The following is a 20,384-nucleotide window of genomic DNA, read 5'->3' as shown; positions in this document are numbered from 1 at the left end:
TGACTCTGTACTTGAAAGCAATGGATTGACATTAAATATTGAATTATAATGTTTATTAGCTGGGTTTACTGGTTAATATGGATGCAACAATTTCTTCGTGGTGAAATAATAATCAAGTAATCAGACAAGTTTTAGTACGAATAGTATTTTACAATAGAACATGGTTTACATGGCTCAGGTAGGAGAATGACTGCTTTAAACCACCTTTCGTTTTATTAGCTAACACCTTGATGAGTCTTGCAGGTCTGAAATGTAAAGGAGATTGATATCACAGCAGTTTGTAGGAATAAAGAAACTGAACTAAGTTTGTAACCCTTTTTTCTCTCTGCTTCCCAGGTTAGCGTTATATGTGTACGAGTACCTGCTACATGTGGGAGCACAGAAGTCCGCACAGACCTTCCTGTCCGAGGTAAGATCCTAAACCAAGTCCTGACCAAACCTTGAGAAACTTAATTATGACTGTGAAGCCCCTTTTGCACAGCATGTCCAAGGCTGCAATATTGCCCCTTTACTCATCTTCACAGCTGTTGTGATTGTGGAATGGGGGCCATTACTGTTTCACCATTATCCTGAATTGCCAAATCAATGTGTAAAAAGGAAAATGACATGACGATACAGACTTCAAGCCTTGTCTTCTTTACGGGAAATAGATGTATCTCTGTCAATTGGACAGAAGACACTGTCGATTAAAGAAATGACCCCATTGGTACAAGCAGCTTACTATGACTCATCGTCTGTTTAGCTGCATATTGTGTGCGACAGTATCAGTGTTTCCACAGACGCCACAATGAGACATGTTAACGGTCTGCTGTAGTAATAAATGAATAAATGGTCGCAAGTGATCATCAAAGGAACAATGAAGGAAGTTGGGTGACGTTGTTATACAGCATCAGAGTCCGTATGGGGGGGTCTGGTTGTCGTGGTTGGATGGTTTAACCAAACATTAGACTTAGGCTATTGTCAATCTGTGATATTTGCGTCAGTCTATAACTTCCACCACGTGTTTATTATAGTCACCATGACGAGAAATGACCCTCACTTAGCACTTATTTCAACCCAAATCAGGATCCTTCCTTAAAACTAACCATGTGGGTGTTTTTCCGTAACCAAAAGCTATAAAAATTAAGTTTCATCACACCAGAAAAAACTGTTTACCCATTACATTTCTCCTGCGGCTGATTGAGGCATAACTTTAGGAAATATGCCTATGTGCAGTGTCAGAGGGTTTAAGGACTTGTTGGAATGTAGACAAGCTTTCTTCATTACTAAAGCTCTTGTAGCTAACGTAGCTGTGAGCCCTCCTAGACACACAATATCAGTGCAAACATGCTAAACACGATTAGAGTGCAAGGTGTAGCATAAATTTTTCATAAGGTAATTCTATAAAGTTACACAAGCTCGTGCTCACTGTTGGCGCTTGTAGAGAACAACTGCTGTAGTTGTCAGTGGACACAGTAGACTTGTGTAGTCTCAGGGTTGTTTGTATACATTTCCAAGCCTCCGAACTACAGACAGGTTAACAGTGAACGAGTGAGTTATTCTCTGGCTTCGTGAATGTAAAAAAAAGAAGAAGGAACAGGACAGAGACATGACAGAGAGATGAGGAAGCGGGAGATGGAGATCGACAGAGGCAGAAAGATGCCTATCTTCACGTCGGAGGCCATTGACAGTTTGAGACTGACTGATTATATGTTCTTAACCCCTGGACCTGCAGACATAATCCTCTCTCTAGTGGCCGCAAGTGACTCTTCTCTCCTCTCTTCTCTCTCCATATTACTCTCCTCTACAACTCTCTTCTTCTACCTCTTTTCCTCTCCTCTTTTATTTGTTGTGCTCCTTTCTCTCGTCTTTCCCCATCTCACTACAATTCCTCTTTTTTGCCTGCTTTCCCTCCTCCTCTTTCCTCCCCCACTCTCACATTCTCTCTTTTCTTCCACCACTCCCCTCTCCTTATTTCCACTATCCCCACTTTATTTTCCTCCTCTCCTCTCCTCTTTCCTTTTCTCTATTCTCTCCTCATCTTTTCTCTTCTCCTTTCTCATCTTTTATCCCTCTTTTCATATGTCTACCTCTTCCTCTCCTCTTTCTCTCCCTCTCTCGTCTCCTCTTCCTCTCCTCCTGCAGATTCGATGGGAGAAGAATATTACATTAGGGGAGCCCCCTGGATTCCTTCATTCGTGGTGGTGGTAAGTTTTTCTCCTTTTCTATTTTTTGTGTTTGTTTTGATATTTGTATTAATTTTAATTCCTGGGTTGTGAAAACAGATTGTATAGTGTGTCTCACGCTGTGTAGACACACACACACTCATAAATAGGGCTCTGATGTCCATCCCGACGCTACATAATTCATTACTGTCATATGCACAAACAGCTTCATTAGAGCGTTCATGGTGTGGTGGCTCATGAAAGAGACACAATTCAATTTTGTATTTTTGAAACATGTAAAAAACATACTTAGGTGTAACATTTTAATTTATCAGCTCATCCTGGCTTGTGATTAAATCTGCCGTCCAGAGGTGCAGGGTCTCAGTCTCAGCCTTGGGGTTGACCAGTCTCACCGAGGGCGTGACCCCCTCTCCGTCTTCTACTCTTTCCCCTCCTCCAGCTCTCCATCCTCACCCCCAGTTCCTGAAACAATAGATCCAGATGGTTAGGAATGGACCCCCTCTCTCTATGCACTCCCCTCCCCCTCCTCACCTTTTGTGTTCCCCCACCTCCCACTTTTCTCCTTTGTTCACGTGGGAGAGGGATTCTTAGCAGATTAACCCGTTGCATTCCAGCTTCCTTTGTGTCACCTCTCCCTCCACTGTCTCCCCCCTCCACCCCACCCCCGTCATTTCTGCCCTTGGCTAAGATTTGACCTTTTGGGGTCAACACCTCAAGCCCTGATCAGCAGTTTCACTAATTTTTGGATGTCTCTGGGAGATATCAGGATAATGTCACTTACATTCACAGTAAAAGTTTTACTTACAATGTTTACACACGATCAGTCCATACTACTACTACTACTATTAGTCCATACTACGTAGCCTTAGTTTCAAGAGCTGTTAACAAAAACACATGTTTTATGCAGCAGAATTTATTCATTATGTTTTGCATAGGGCCTGCTCTACCCAGGCGCCACCACTTACCTGAATGTTCCAAGCATTTCGTTGTTGTGATCGTGTCTGACACTGGACAATCTCCTACTGTGTTCTTCATATGTGAACTCCAAACTCTGAAGTGTCCATACCCATTTTTCAGGAAATTTTCCAGACTTTATGTCTGAAAATGGCGTATGTTGCATTGACTGAGAAGAGCATACAAAAAAGCATATAAACCCATTATAACAGGAATGTGCTGCTGCTTCCTGGAAAACCGAGTTGATGTAAATTTACATCAATTTACAATGCTCTTTTTACCACTGAGGAATAACTCCAGATTCCAAAGTAATGGCATTAGATCCTTTACCTGTGGCAGATTGCTCTTTAGGTTGAACTGTGTAACGTCCAGCTCATGTGCATGTAGGACTGTTTTACTGAGACTTGAATCAAGCTCTTCTTGACTTACCTGGAAAAAGATTTCAAGCTCTGTGAGCCGAGGAGAGAGTGAGAGTCTGAGCCAGGTCAGGAGATAATCAGAGCAGAAAAGAAAAGGCTACTGACACATTTTGCACCAGATTCAGCTAATAAATTTCTTGTCAGCAATTTAATAGTTTTTTCTCCTGTGATATTTTCAGATTTTTCTCATTGTCAGCAAACCCTGTTAAAACAGAATTTAAATATGTTAGTCCACACTTAATGCTTCTGGTGCCCTTTCATTCCCTCTAAAATCTTTTGTAAAAGGTAATTACATTTTAATAAAAGGTTAAATTATAATAAATAGCAATCAGCTGGACACAGTATACTTAACTCAAGCAGGAGTGAGTGGTTTATTTCTGGAGACTATTCTTATCAGATTTGATGTTCTACTCAGTGTTTTCAGCACCATGTGGTATTGTTTCAAAATAAAATACAAAAACATGTAAACAACAAACTAGTTTTAAAACAAAAATGACATGAATGGGGGAAAAATCTAATTGTTAGTTGTCTTTTTCAACAGATTTGTCATCAATAGGAAGATATAGTATCAATTTATATAATCTATTTAAAAACTCAACAGAGGTAAAGCACTTTATATTCGAGCAAAATATTATACAATTGCAAATCAAAGTGTTTGATGTTGTCAATCAGTAGATAAATAAATGAAGATTTACTGCAAGTCAAAAACTTCATAGTAAATACTAATATTTACTAATGTGATCATTTATTGCTTCCTTTAGCGTTAGTATCTTTTCACTTATCTCCTCCTCAGGAAGACAAGACCACAGCTTCAGCTACAGAAAGCGGGGAAATGGAATTATAGATACACAATTTAGCTGAAGGACACTGCACTGGAATTGTACATATTACAAAGGAAATCATGTTTAAAAACCTGTGGCTGTAAAATTACAGACTTATAAATATACTGAATATACTCTTTAAATTGTCTTAAAGTACAGTGAAACCTCAGGGGGTGGCTCTGCTGAGTCGGAAGAATGAACGTCAGGCCAATAGAGCACCATCAGCAATATGAGACCAAGGACATGTTTTGATGAAAAGAAAATGAAGCAATAGAATAATAATTTGAAAGCACACAAGGCTGGGTAAATCTAAAGAACAAGTTAAAAGTTCTTGTTCAATTAAGAACTTGGACCTCGAAGTTCTTTTTTAACACATATACTCTACATGGTACTGCAGAAAAACAAGAACATTTAATAGAAAGTATAAACGTATGTTGTTTTTTATAAGCTTAAAGGGATAGTTCACTCATTATCTACTCACAACTATGTCGATGGAGGGTTGGGTGAAGTGTTTGAGTCCACAAAACACTAAAGGAGTTTCAGGGGTAAACAGTGTATCAGCCCAGGTGACCTCTTCTTCAGACATTACAAGACAACAGAAAAAACATAACAGGCCTCCATACTGCTCGTGTGGTCTCATCCGAGTGTCCGCAAGCCCCGACATTCATATACCACTCAAAACAAGGTCGTTTACACTGTGTTTTAAGCCTAAAGTTCCGCTACCGGAAGTATCGAAGCTAGTGGACGTAGCCTCACGATGGTGTGACCGAGGGTCCATGAATGCACCCGTAGGAAGACATCAGAAGACATTTAGGCTAAGAACATGGTGTAAATGATGCAGTTTCAAGTCAAAATTTGAATGTCGTGGCTTGCGGACACTTGGATGACACCACACCAGCAGAATGGCGGCATGTTATATTTTTTCTGTTTTAATACGTCTGAAGAAGTGGTCGCAATCTGCTTCAATTTTTCGATTCAGCTGCAAAGTGGTGAGTAGATAATGAGTGAATTTTCATTTTTTCGATGAACTATCCCTTTAAGAAGTACAGCTTCTTTTTTCTCATCACATTCATTCATCTTTTAATTATATATGAACTAGGCAGGAACCAATATAGTCTCTCATCCTTCTGTTGTCTTTGTTTGGGCTGGTAATAAAAAAGGATATATTTTTGACTGAAAGGTTTAAGTTCAACAACTTTAAAGCGTTTCCGCCAGTTGGTGTCCTTGAGAGGAAACACTGACACACTTACCATGTGGGCGTCTTTGTAGCTGAACCCTGCACTCTGACCTTCTCACAGAAGAAGGTTAAGTTTGGAGGGCAATATATCAAATGATGCGTGCTGCACACTAGAGGATTTTCAAATATCTTAACTGAATAAAAACTGACTAAATCTTAACTGATTTTAAAACCACAAACATAACAGATTTTTACCTCTGCCAAGGAAGTTTGGGTCGGTGGGTTTTGGTTTTTAAGCAAGATTTTTAAATTTTTCCTGTGAATAATTCCTGAATCCTGTTGAAAAAAATGTGGCTTATTAAGGAGACTTATATCTATGAGTGTGGAAAACTTGGTGCAGCTTGATTTAAGAGGACTGTTGGGCCGTGGTGGAGGTACTGTATATGCTCTACCAAGTGCCTTTCTAGTTAATCTTTTAATTGGGAGAATGCACGCACTAGACGATCCAGTTGAGACACAAGACCACACACACTTGGCGTCTTAAAAAAAAAAAGGTTTCTGAGGAGCGATTCCAGAAACTGTGGAACTTGCAGAAACGTGCGTGATCACACACGACTTTAGATTAAAAGCAAACATGGAGGCGGCCTGCCAGAGTCGTCAGCTGGTTGCATTTGTCTGCGTAATGTTTTGCACATTCAACTGTACATGTTTAACAGGCACTCATACTGTTGGCTCAATTCCACAAGTTAGTCCTATTCTACTATCCACTTGGTACAGGAAACAAAATCAGCCATGTTTCGGGTTCTAAACACAAGTATACTGTACAACATCTGGTTGGTGAGGCCTCCTGGTCCGCTTGCCCTCATTGGCCATTGCAAGTTTTTCTCATCTAAGCACTGTTCCCTTTAAACTTCATAAGTCTTGATTCGAAATCAGCAAGTTCCACTTCAATGTGCTCAAAAGTGGAGCCTAAGAAAATATTACTAGGTGTCTGAGTTTGAGATTCAACATGTCTGTGTGCATTGCAGATTGCCAGGGCATGTGAAGTGGCAGCCTGATTAGTGTTCACGTTAGCCCAGTCGCTGTTTGGCTTGGTTTATAGCACTTCCACTAAATCAATGCACAAAGACTGATTGAATTTAGACCTTTTTAGACAGGTAGCACCCAGGCATTTAGTCTTGTTGTCTATGTCTGTGTGTTTTTGAGACAGAAAACTGTATAGAATCAGTTGATGTGTATAATATGTGTGTGCGTCAGAATCTCATTGTTCTTGTATGAATCAAACGATGAGCAAATTCCTTCACAATTAGGCCATTTGCCAGTCAACACTTGTACAGGAGGTTATTTCAGGGATTCACTTTAGGCAGTATGAGTTAAAGTTTAAAGTGTGTGTGTGTGTGTGTGTGTGTGTGTGTGTGTGTGTGTGTGTGTGTGTGTGTGTGTGTGTGTGTGTGTGTGTGTGTGTGTGTGTGTGTGTGTGTGTGTGTGTGTGTGTGTGTGTGTGTGTGTGTGTGTGTGTTGTGTGTGTATTGTAAGAGAGTGAGAGGTTGATTGAGGGGCGACACTGGCATTGTGTCCCTCTTACAACGATGCTCAAGTGTGCAAGAGGCAGTTTAAGAGCGCTATGGAGATAATGAGAGTGTGTGAATGGGTTATGAATAGCTGTTACACATTGGCTTGTATTGCTCTGTTTGCTAACCTTTGACCTCTTCTCTCTCTCTCTCTCTCTCTCTCTCTGCTCTCCCCAACCCCCCCATTTCAGTGTATTCTGGGATTTGTATTGTGCGGCTCCAGACCGAAGGGAGACATGCGAGCACTCCAGCGAGGCCAAGGCCTTCCATGACTACGTAAGTGACAGATGGGGCTCTGTATGCTGCCACTTTTTTTTTTACACACAGGTTTTTGTTTCGTTGTATGTGAAACTGTACACATTTTATTGTGAGGTCAAGTGTGTAGGAGAAGCTTGAAGCAGCACCTCAAGGACATTTTGGACGAGCAGCATTATCAGTTTTATGGATCAAACTTTAAAAAGTTTCAATGTTTCAGTTCAAACTACAGGCACCAGCTCACTGGAAGCAATTTCATTTAATTAATAACCACATTAGAAATCACAGTTTTTATTGGTAACCCATACTGGTGTCATTCTCAAGCACTTGAAAGAGAAATTCTGTTATTTTTAATTCTTGCTGGTTTCAGAGGTCAAAGGTCACCTCTTTCGAAGTTTGTAGGGATTCCTCATCCTGCCCAAGGATGCTTCAGCGTGTCTTTCGTTTGCTGCCGTGCATGCTCAGGTCATTTGTAGTTGGAGTCCTACAACGTCACCATCCCATCTAATATTAATGTAAAAAAAAGTGCCTTTTTTAACACTGTACCTGTATCCACTTGTGTGTAAATGTCATGTGTTGTGGTTGACACTGTCTGTCTTCAGCTCCTCTGGACCGTGCGTGCGTGCGTGCGTGCGTGCGTGCGTGCGTTGTATAGTGTGGGGAGATAATGGAATAGAGTTCTAATCCGGTAATCCCAGCACTGGGCTGAGGCTAAGCCAGGGATTTGTGTGTGTTCCTGTGTGTGTGTGTGTGTGTGTGTGTGTGTGTGTACATGTGCATGCATGCGTGTATGCGTGTGTGTGTGTGTGTGTGTGTGTATGTTTGTATTTTTGGACAGGGGGCATCTTTGGCAGCTAGCCCAAAGGAGGAGGGTGGAGGGGCTCACACCCTCAGTGCCAGCCAGCATGCCAGTTAACCCTGTGTCTTTTGTGTGCGTAGATGGGTGTGTGTGCTACATGTTTGCTTGTAGTCTGCTCCTAACAGTGATAAAGCGAAGGAGACGGGAAGGGTTTAATTTTGGCTCCGGCCCCCCGAGGCTAGTCTCTGAGCACAGGTCCTTTTCTACTGGTTTCAAAAGAACGAGCCGGTTTGAGGCATCGGCAGAAAAAAAATATTTCACCCGACCTCAAAAGAGTTTCTTAGTCTTTGGAGAATTGCTAGATTGCAAGCCAGCGTTTAAGAAGCATTATCACAGTTCTCTCTGCTGGGTGCAGACACGCAGCAAAGGTTCATGGTTACTTTTTTTCATGTTCTGACACAGGATATAAAATGAATGCAGTGGTTGTAAGACTGTTACCTTAAAGTGATTTTACAGTTAGTTGATGTCAAGTTTTGAGTTCAAAATTTTAAGTGTGTAATTGCTTTAAGTGTCTGATCCACAACAGACTCAGCTTTGCAGAGTTCAGATAGAGGCTGTTTTTCCTTCTCTCATATACAATTTCATATCAATATTTTGATCTGTTTTTAATTAAGCTATCTATGCAGACTTTTAGTTGAGGCTTATATGACTTAACATATCTCAAATATGGAGTGAACTGGTTTTAATTTGAGGTTTTTAGACCCTCGTGTAATTCTGAACTATCTATGAAATGTTAGACAGTCAAATCCAGGTAACGAAGTAAAGTTTTTGAAGAGTTCCGACATATCAATAGTGTGATTTGACAAATCTTAAGTTTCACAAGATCATCAACAGAAGAGGGGAACAAACATTTCAGTGACACACATTTGTGCAAATTTTATGGACTTTCCTCACATCTTTGGTGTGTGTGTGTGTGTGTGTGTGTGTGTGTGTGTGTGTGTGTGTGTGTGTGTGTGTGTGTGTGTGTGTGTGTGTGTGTGTGTGTGTGTGTGTGTGTGTGTGTGTGTGTGTGTGTGTGTGTGTGTGTGTGTGTTTTCAAAGGAAATTGGTTAGTGGGGGGAGGAAGACCAAGTGTTGACAGACCAGGAGGAGCTAAGAGAATTTATTTTGTAAGCATGACATAGGGAGAAAGCTGGGAAGGCATGTAGCAAAGGGCCAGGTCAGAACCGAACCTGCTGGAGGACTGAAACCTGGGTGAGTGGCTGCAGGGTGCCAATGCTTCCAGGCAGGGGCGGACTGGGACAATAATTCAAGCTGGGAATTTGACTCCTTTCCAGACCACCCTTTTCGTGCAGAGCGCCAGACCTATAATTTTGTGGGCTAAACCTATTTGTTGATGTAACACATATCTACATCAGAACTGTCATCGTGAAGGGAAAGTCTGTGGAAACAGGTAGTTCCTCAATGACAGTCTGTTATTTTGTTGCTTGGATTTAAGATTTTCTTCATTATAAAGTTTGACTAATTATTCTCACAGTGAGATCATTAATATTTTAAGTCTCAATTTTCTCTGAAATAGTTTCACACGCAGTTGTAATTTTTTTTTATCATTAATTTTAATGTTTATCGTTGCTTCATTCAGTTCATTTAGTTTGTGTATTTTAATTAATTAATTAGTCAGTTATCTCATTAATTTATTCATGTATTCACTGACTGAACAAACCATTTACAGGAAGGTCGCTTTTATGTTGAAATCCCTCTAACACGCTCGTAACCTAATGCTCAGAAACAATGCGCAGCGTGAAGTGAGTGAGGCTGGTTTGACCACAGACCTGTGCTGCTGCAGTGTTGGCGTCACTTGACTGACCTGAACCCTTCATGGCGAACATGGAGCTTATTTTGCAGTATTTGGCTGCATCTCTTAATTATCTCTCTCTCTCTGCTCTGCCTTTCTCTTTCTTCTGACCACGACCTTCCATTTCGCCGGTGACTTGTTAGAATACTATCAGAGGCGGTAGCACGGCTGCTACAACCATTTCAGATAGTGGAGCTGTATTATCTTTGGCTGCTACGTGATTTGCCGAGAGACGTCGCTTCACACGTCGTTACGTCAGATAAGTTGATTTGAAAGGTCCGTCACCTCGTTCCTGCTTGCTATATTATTGCTGGTCAAGTAATCAGTTCAAGGCCAAAAAGACCATCAGGCCACCGGGAAATGTGCCGGTGCTCCGATGTGCTCTCCTCCACTGCTGCTAGGTGAGCTAGCACACACTCTGCATACGGAGGTTTGAGTCCTCCTGTGTTTTACCATGGCAAGATAGATTGTAAAGACATAAACATTTGCCACCAGCACTGTGTCAACCTGCAGTGATGTTGTTCTGGCTCCTCTTGATTCCTTCATCTCAGCAGTCCTCTCTTTTTCTTTTTTTTTTACCTTAGCTGTTTCTTTCTTTATGCGTCTGCCCACGTATCTCTCACCCTCTCTTCTTTTTGTCTCTGTAGCATTTTGTTAAACCCGTTCACATCATGTTTTGTGGTTTCTCTGCGACACCCCCACATCTGCATCTCTCTTCCCTCCCCATCTCTCTGTTCATTCTCCTCAACTCTCCGCCTTTTTCCTCCCACCCTCCTTTTATTCCATCCTTTACTCTCTCCTTAACCCAGCACACATGTACGCCCCCTCTCATCTCTTCGTCTCACTGGCCTTATCGCTCACTCCTTCTATCCAACCCTCCTCCTCTCTCTCTTTCCCCTCCTCCCTCCTTTCCTCCTCACCACCACTACTACCTCTATTCCCGGGAGAAGATTGATTGGCTAATCTAGCTGTTTACCCACAATTCCTAGTAGTGCTGAGAGGAGAGGGCAGTGTAGGCTACAAGAAGACACAACCAGGAGACAGTTGAGGTATCTGAAGATGGAGCTGAGTGGGCAAATGTTGAAACGGAGAGGGAGGGGTGTGGAAGATAAGTTTTATTCAAAGTTAAGTAACTGTAGGAGGTGTATGTGTGACATTAAATCTGGCTGTTGATTTTAGCAAAACTGAATAACTATTATTTTAATAAAATTATAAGTCTTACTTTATTCAAACGTCATGTTTCTTTAAGAACTACCCTTGGCTAATTTAGTTTTTCTTGTTGAATTGAATATTGATGAAATATTTAAACTCCAATATTTATTGGTGACTGTTCACTTCACATCACTTATTATTAAATATCTTCAAAAAGCAGCTCACAGATCCTTTCTAACATCTTCTATTGTTTAAAACATCTGTTAAACCATTGATTTTTCAAACATAACCTTATGCAGTCTTGATTGCATTTGACTCGATAGTAAGTCACAAACCTATTCTGCAAAAATATAGTTGCATGCGTTCTGTTAACCCTGTTCTGCTTCCTCTCACCAGAAGAATCAGTGTAATGGAAAAAGTGAAGAAAGCTCCATTAAACTTGATAATTAACTGTGTGATAAAAGTTTGGAAGAAACTACAATACATGTGTTGTACAGCCAAAAGTGTTACACCAGGTTGTCCTAAAACTTATCCTGCATCAGATCCAACCTAATTTCAAACTACTATAAAACCAACTTAGTGATAAAAAACTAAAATCATTGTTTTCTTTCATTAGAGGGCAGAGGCTGAAGAAACTATACTGGGAACGTCTCCTGTGCTTTATGACATCTTTCAGTTACATCACTGTTTTCCGTCATTCAGTAAAAATTCTGACTTGGACCTTTTACTTAAGTAAAAGTAGCAACACAACAATATAGAAATACTGTTAAAAATAAAAGACCAGATTTCTGTAAATATAGAACTTAAAACTGCGAATTTCAGAAAAATGTATATATGTTTTTGGATCAATATTATTGACATCAATATGCACATCACTTGCAGATGGTAAAGGTGGAGCTACTTCTAATGACTTTATATGATGCTGGCCCCCTGGGGATTAATAGAGTATTTTTAAATCTCGCTTTAACCTCTAGGAGTATATTGTTATTTATTCGTCAAGCCTCTGTAACTGCTGTTTGAATTAAGTGAGTGATGGACAAAAATTATATTTGATTGAACCGTGATGGAAAAAGAGGACATTTGTTTAATGTTCGTACAATAAATGATCATGTTGTCGTTTGTAGGAAAGGGAAAAGACGAAACATCCGTCTTCTGGAGTTAAAACTGAATTAAGTTCCCAGTTGTTCTCATTCTCCTCATATCCATGTCTTTGGCCTCTCTGCTCCTCCTCTGAAGTGTTGGCTAAGTGGATGTTGTGTCTGCAGCATGTATTAGTGCTGTCATCCAGTTTGTGTGTGTGTGTGCACGAGTCCGCTAGTCTGGTTCAGTACTGCTACCTTGGCAGCAGCGTGTGCGTGCGTGCGTGCGTGCGTGCGTGCGTGTGTGTGTGTGTGTGTGTGTGTGTGTGTGTGTGTGTGTGTGTGTGTGTGTGTGTGTGTGTGTGTGTGTGTGTGTGTGTGTGTGTGTGTGTGTGTGTGTGTGTGTGTGTGTGTGTGTGTGTGTCAGTTTTGAGGACCAGCTGGGCTTTCAGAGATTTTACGTGTGTGCGTATTTGTTTGTCAGACGTGACGGTGAGAGTAGCAGCCGTATCCTGTTGCTTCAGAGCAAAACGCACTGTTTTGACTGGGCCGATAAATTAGCCAGATCACCACTGTCAGCTATTTTTCCTCCCGTCTCCACACACACTCACTCTCTCTCCTGTCCTCACTCCTTTGCCTCCCCCCTTCCTCCCTCCCTCTCTCTGTGCGCTAAGGACAGCGGGTCAAGGAGACAGTGATGAGGTACATATCAGTGTGAACCAGAATGTAGATTAGTACGCACTCCAGGCAGGGACGCACATAAATACAGACACACACACACACACACCCTCGGATACATTTGCTGTCTCTCCCCTCTCCATCCAGTGTTGTCTCTGTCTTTATCCCTGTGAAAGGTATCAGGCAGAGGTCAATAATGTGTTGAGCACTATTGATCTGTACGGTGGGTCCTATGGGCGAGCAAGAGGGAAATGGAGAGGGAGGGATCAATGCTTTTCTGTACAGCCCATCTACATGCTGCACGGTGCCAGCCAATCAGATCATTAGTCTTTTGTTCTCTGATAGGCTATTCATCAACAACGCGGGCTTGTACCGAGCAGGAGAAGCGAGCGCAACAGGGTTTCCTCACGGGGAGCCGCTAACGTGGATTAAGACGTCAGCGCATTTAAGATATTTCGCCACAAAGACGCCGTGGTGGTGCCACAGAAGGGTGGATGGGGTTTATTACACGGTACTTGAGGGTTGTCTCGACTGACACTGAGCAAACGTTTAAGGAATCAAAGGTTGTAGCTTTATGTTGCATGTCTGCTGCTTTTTTAGCCTGAAGCTCTAAACCTGCTTCTTCCCACAGACCAAAATCAGATTTAGTAGCCTCGGTAGAAATAACCACAGCATGAGAGTTTGCAGCCATGCGATGCCTGCCTCTGCAAGACACGTCTGTAACATCAACTGCATTGTCTCTGGGGAATTTAATGATCCAACTAATGATTTAATTCATTAATAAATCTGCGTATTTTCTATGCTTGATCAATTATTTGCTCTTTAAAATGTCAGAAAACCACGAAACACTCATCACAGGTTCCCACTGTTTCCTCCCAACATCAGTCCAAACCTCAAAAGTCGTTTTCAGCCATGAACACCGATTATTTTTCTGAGTTTGCCTTACATATGACGAACAGAGCAGCAGATTGTCCAGGTCAGACGTGTTCATAACAACAAGAAAATGTCTGAAGCATTCAGGCGAGGGGCTGGCGTCTGGGTAAAGCAGCAGGAGGCAGGACATGACGTATAATTTCTGCTCCAGAAATCACATGTTGTTTACAGCACATAGACGTCAGCTTCATCCCCTTATCACCAAAAGCCCTTGAATGTAATTGTCTTTCTGAGTTGACGGCTGCGTCTTCTACATATACACCACCTCTTTTTAACTGAGGTGTTTGTATTCATTTTGTTTTTTTTCAGTTTTGCTCCCGTCGCATATTAGAAAAGTTTTTAACACGCCCACTCCCTTGTTGTGAATTTTCTGCTGTATCCTCACATGCGCTCCACCATGACATTCTCCGGACATTGTAATTAGGGGCTGATGGAAAAAAATCTAGAAAATGTTCACAGCAACTGACTCGGACATGCGAGTGCAGTGCATCTGGATATAGTGAATTTAAATGTGGTTTGATGGTGGAGGTATGGACTAGTTATCTCTGACTTTAATGTTCCAACTAATGATTTATTTAATCCATTACTCTGCCTGTTTACTATTCTTAATTAATCATGTTGTCCTTGAAATGTCAGAAAACTATGAAAAACATTCCCAAAATCTCAAAGGTGTCTTTGTTCTTATTGTATAAGAAGAAGACAAGCAGCAGATGTCCACATTTTGATCAGTTGGCATCATTGATTTTATTTTTATTGCTTGTTTGTTGCGTTACGGCTTGAAAGAAATGCTCAGGTTAAGAGTTCTCCACTCGGAATCAGTGAGGTCACCGCATGTTATTGTGTATTATCGATAGCCAGGTAACATAAAAACTTTCCTGATGTAATGTTTTTTGCAGACGTAGCTCTGCAAAGGAAGGCCATTAAAATATAGTTTACAGTTTAAACCGTGTAAATATTCCCAGACATTTGAAAATGTGTCCCGTGGGTTTTGTTGAACTTTCAGCCAGCCTCAATGAAAGAAACGTATTCTTCTCCTTTCTGTTGCATGTCAGGCATTAAAGCCCTTTCAAGTCGTGCTGCCACCCAGCGCTTCCCTCGCAGCGCGTGCACTCCTTCATTAACAGACTTTTCCATACGTTCAGCCCCAGAATGAATAATTCAACTCCACTACAAAAACTCCATGTTCATTATATCAACTAATTAGTGCAGCATTAACGTCTGCTCTCCACTGTGCCGTCGTATTGAACTGGTTTCTTTTTGCGTAAAAGGTGCACTCTTGTTTTGTGTGCGTTCGCAGTCTCAGTTTACCCGCAACAGTGTCAACAAAACAAATTCCTGCAGACTTACTTTCTCGGCGAATCAAGTTATTCTGATTCAAGGAGGCAGCCTTGTTGCAAAAGCTTTTTTTTTCCTGACAGCCTCATACTTCTGAGCCCCGGAGTTGAAATTGAAAGGTAGATATCGGCAGTACTGTGGGTGCTGCTACAGAAACTAAAAAAGCACTGTTGGATCCTTTTGTATTTCCCCAGGCCAGATGGTTTTAATAAAGAGCGACTGCATACTAAATCTACCTTACGCCTTGCTGGTGGCTACTGCGCCTCTCTGTGTGTGCTTTTAGTTTGCATTCGGTTTCATTCGGCAAACTGAGAATTCACGAGCATATCGTTGGTCATTAATAGTGTCGAACAATAATGTGACCAAGTGATTGATAGTGAACAGAATCTCTCTCCTTGTAACATTATCTTCTTTTGTTTTTTTTCCTCCTCCATCGCCGTTTTTCCCTCCTCTGCCTCACTCTCACATCTTCTAACTCACTCTCTCTCTCCTCTATCTAGCTCTTGTGCTCTCTCTCTCTCTCTCTCTCTCTCTCTCTCTCTCTCTCTCTCTCTCTCTCTCTCTCTCTCTCTCTCTCTCTCTCTCTCTCTCTCTCTCTCTCTCTCTCTCTCTCTCTCTCTCTCTCTCTCTCTCTCTCTCTCTCTCTCTCTCTCTCTCTCTCTCTCTCTCTCTCTCTCTCTCTCTCTCTCTGCACTCCTGGAGCGGGGGATGCCAGGGGGACAGAGTGCAGATAGGACCTGTCTCCATAGCAACAGCTTCTGCAAGCTGCTGACACCCTACTGGGGGGAGGCTGAGGGGAGGAGAGGTTGCGATGGGGAGGAATAGTACAGGGGTTGGGGCACAGGGAAGGTGTGTGCGCGGGTTTGTGTGTGTGTGCACCAGTGCTGGGAAAAATAAGTGAGGAGGGTCACGGAGAGGAGAGAAGATGGAGAGGAAAGTGTGCAGAAGAAGAGAGTGAGGGAGATGGATGGGAGGGAGGGAGGATGGAGAAGGAGAGAAAGAGGCAGCCGACCCTGCTCCTTCCCCAGGGACTCAGTGGCCTGCTCATGTTCACTAGCAGAATTAGCATAAAGATGGGGGAGGTGTGTGTGTGTGTCATTGTGTAAGTGTGTGATTTTTTTTTTGTTTCTTCTTCCTTTTTTTCTAGTTTTCATGTGTGTCCGTTCGTCAGGAGAAAAAGGGCAGCGAGTATATTTGTGTACATGCGTGTAATTGGGAGACTGCGTTGTTGTCCAAGCATACAGTGTGTGTCACATAGCTGTAGTGTGTTCGTTAAGTGTGTGTGTGCTGGTGAAACAGTGGATGCGTGATTGTGTGTGTGTGTGTTTGTGAGGCCGACTCCCTCCCCTGGGTCTTAAACCCCCTCTCTGTTCTGGTCCTGTAGCCTGTGGTTCTCCCCTGTCTGCCTCTCTGTACTGAAGGCCTGCACTTTATGAGCCTGTGATGCAACTCTTAGTGTGTGTGTGTGTGTGTGTGTGTGTGTGTGTGTGTGTGCTTATGTTTGCCCGTTCTTGTGCATATGTGTGTGTTTGTTCTGCCGTGCTTATGTAAGCGCTCAGAACATGCGTCTCTGTCTATGTGTGTTGACAAGAATACAGTTATATCATATTTAACTCCCGGGCTGAATCACCACCCCCCCCCTCTTCTATCCCACGTTCTGCTTTTATTCTTTTATATTGTTTGACTGACGTAGAGGAGATTGGAATCAGTAGTGTTGTTGTTGCATGTGGCAATATGATGTAGTCAAGCAGCAGCTAGCATCAGGTTTAACTTGTTTTTGTTGCTTCTAAGCATTTTTGGCTCTCCAGCCTTTTAACAAAATCTAATACTTCTTCATTTTGGAATTTGCATATACTTTCTGCAAAGTTAATATTTTATGATCTAATAACAGGGCTGTTGCACATTATGAATTCATGGTAAAATATATTTCTCATAAGATTTAGGATGTACTTTTTTAAGTCATAATATGAAACATTTTGTTTTGTTTCCTTGAATGAATTAGACAGTAATTGGTTAGTTATAGTTGAAGAAGTGAAGAAATAAACTTCTTCCCAGACAGAAGGATTATTTTGAGTCATTATTTCCTCCTTTGCTTTGTTAAAACAGCTTCTAATGATTAAGACATAATAAAACTCAACATATTAGCTGATGATGTCTTATATTTATCAGTAATGTAAATACTTCAATAAAAAATGTAAAGATGTTTAATTGCATTGACTAGCACATGGATCTGAGTCATTCTACCACCAGTAAAATCAATGTTGAATGATTTCCTTTTTACTTAAGAAACATATGTTCAAATATCGTAGTTTTAGGAAAGATAATGTATTGAGAGAGTTGTGATCATTTAATATCTAAAACACTTAATCTTGTTAAAGTGCTACATTAAACCAAATCCTTCAAACCTTGATATTAAGAAAAGCACCAGTCATGAGCAAAGCTTTAATGTAAGGGAGAAATATCTTAGAAAAATGTCCCCTGTGATAAATCACGGTACAGATATGGTCTTTTGGACTTAAGTGAGTAGCTGGTTTTTGTGAGACACAATGTGACACACTCAATATATTTCATTTTCAAGCTTCATGTATGTTTGATTATTTGAATGTCAAATTTTTTTTATGCCTAGCTGTTCCTAATATTTGTATATCATATCTTCCACATCAACCAGTGATTCAGTTCAATGTTATCATACATATTAATATCAGTCAGTGCAAGGAGTCACAGTCACATTGTTTCCATAAGGGTAGAACATTGGAAATATAGATATAGTATAAAGGTTAAACTAAGATTAACAAATAATTAAACGGTAACCACACTGAGGTTCTAAAAAATAAAATAAAATGTGTAAATGCACATGAATAATAATCCTATCATTCATTAGCTGACACACTGTGGACTAACTGAGCTGTGACCTCAGCTCTGCATGTGTGTCTATGTGACAGCACACGTCTCAGGACAGAACCGCTCTGATTTCTCTGCAGTTTTGGGAGAGAGAAACATCTGAGTAATATTTTGTTGCTATTTCTTCTTCAATCCTTCCTCTTCACTCGTCCACAGAAAGGGATGATGTGGTTAATGTCGTCCTCTCTTTTCCACAGAGATGAGGGCACAGTTTAGAGGTTATAATCGAAGACTCTTTCCTGAATTAACCATTAAGGTATAGATGCAGGGGGTTGCTGTGATTGCAGGTGCAGACACTGCCCCCTCTAGTAATTTGGTGGCCAGTGCATCATGCATGTAGATAGGTCTGAAGTGCAGTCACACACACAAATACACAAAACACCACAATTAATCTTGTAATTTTGTATTTTCAGAGCGCAGCGGCAGCGCCCAGCCCAGTGATGGGCAACATGCCCCCCAACGACGCCATGCCAGGTGGTCCCATGCCCCCAGGCTTCTTCCAGGTAGGACCCAGCCCCCCCCCTGTCACTGACCTGCTCACCTCGACTTAAGATCTCTCTCACTCCCAATTCAACTACACAATTTAAATTTTAGGCAACATTTTTATTTCCATTTCAAAAACAGAGGAAATTATGTCTAGTACCTGTATACGTATTATTACACACATACCCTTAATGCCACTTTATTCTTTAATTAAAACACACAATTCACCAACATGAGAGTAACACTCTTTACTTTCACTTACAAAATCTGCTCTTTTGTTCCTGGTTTTCCTCCCTTACTGTGAATTCAGGTCCACTTGACTGTGGATAACACGAGGAGGAGATCCACCTCTTTCACAGTTCTTGCTGCACATGTTTCAATGTTGAATAGAAATAAGAATAACAAATAGTGCTCCTATCAGTGGGCTAGGATTATTGAGCAATGAGTTATTTACTGATTTTAAATAAACTTTTAAACTTTAAAATGTATCTGAAGAAAATCAAATCATCAAGATGTGGTTTTCCCAGGATACCATTACTTTATTTAATGATTGTTAATCCTCATAAAACAAGTTTGTTGCTCATAATTGTACCCACAATTTTTACATTGGACATAAAATTCTTATTGGCGGCTCTCATATGTTAACCTAATTCTTCATATGACACAGTTACAGGTTGGGTGCAGCTCTCCCACATATATTTCCTTTAATCCCACATTTGTCCAAACAGTGTTTATTCCACTCCTGACACTTGCACTCACCACAGTCTCCAACGCTCACACTCGTCTCACCGTGGCTCTGCTCACTCTTCGCTGCCGCTCAACCGATTCATGATACAAACCATCCCATACTCATCCTCTCTCCACCCCTCCATCTCCATCCACGTCTCTGTCTCTGACCTGTCCTGGCTCTGGTTTTTGTGCGGGTAATGGCTGTCTGAAGAGTGAAAACACAGCAACACACACACAGATATTATACAAACACATGCAGGCGAATGAACGTGCACACACTCACGAACAGAAGCACACACACGTTCACCGTGAGGCAGCGGTGTGATGGACAGCTATGGCATTTGGCAGGAGGCACGATAAGGTGGTGGAGTAGAGTAGGAGAGAAAAAAGCGAGTGACAAGATAGAGGGAAGGGGATGGAGAGATGAAGAGGGGTGAGAGGAGGAGGAGAAAGAGAGGAAGAGGAGGGGAAATATTGAAGATCAGTGCCACACACTGATTGTGGCCCAGTGTTTGTTTCTGTGGCTACCGACCACTCGCATTGTTTGTTGAGAGTGAGGCAATGTGCTGAGAGGGTGGAGGTGCTGGTGGGGGTACGAGTGAGAGTACCACTGTGAATAAGCAAGGGGAAGGGTGGGGGGGAGAGAGGGTGAAGAGAGACGCATGGAAGAGCTATTTATAACATTGGTGCGGGAGTGAGATTGGGCGAGTGTTTGAGTGTGCATGTGTTCTTGTGCGTCTCTCTCTCTCTCTCTCTCTCTCTCTCTGTCTCTGTCTCTCTCTCTCTGTCTCTGTCTCTGTGTGTGTGTGTGCTGCGCGCTGTCTTCAAGGGACCTTAGAGTCAAAGCTCCGGTTGTTTTCTGATGTGGCTCCTGCTCGTAGTCAGAGCTGATGTTAGCTCCTGAAACCTGAACGATGCCTAAACGATACTTCTCTCATAAAAATACACACAACTCATCAGTAAAATGTTATAAAAGAAGCAGAAATGATCATCAATCATTAAAAAAAAACCCTAACTGTTAAAAAAACTTAACCACAATTAAATAATAATAGTCTAAAATTGGCAAGAATTCAATCAG

General features: G+C 41.6%; 1 protein-coding gene across 2 annotated transcripts in view; it reads left to right on the top strand.

Annotated features, from left to right (window-relative positions):
* zgc:110158 (uncharacterized protein LOC553590 homolog) overlaps nt 1–20,384 on the top strand; it is a 38,780-nt gene that overhangs the window by 8,134 nt on the left and 10,262 nt on the right. For both annotated transcript variants that reach the window (XM_035168558.2, XM_035168560.2), the window contains exons 2-5: nt 337–409; nt 2,125–2,186; nt 7,299–7,383; nt 18,508–18,597. In XM_035168558.2, the coding sequence (XP_035024449.2) occupies nt 337–409; nt 2,125–2,186; nt 7,299–7,383; nt 18,508–18,597 (310 nt within the window). The remainder of the gene's footprint in view (nt 1–336; nt 410–2,124; nt 2,187–7,298; nt 7,384–18,507; nt 18,598–20,384) is intronic.

Source organism: Hippoglossus stenolepis, chromosome 10, assembly GCF_022539355.2.
Source record: "Hippoglossus stenolepis isolate QCI-W04-F060 chromosome 10, HSTE1.2, whole genome shotgun sequence".
NCBI classification, from domain to species: Eukaryota; Metazoa; Chordata; class Actinopteri; order Pleuronectiformes; family Pleuronectidae; genus Hippoglossus; species Hippoglossus stenolepis.
Note: the sequence above shows the minus strand (reverse complement) of the source record. Positions and strands in the feature narration are given on the sequence as shown.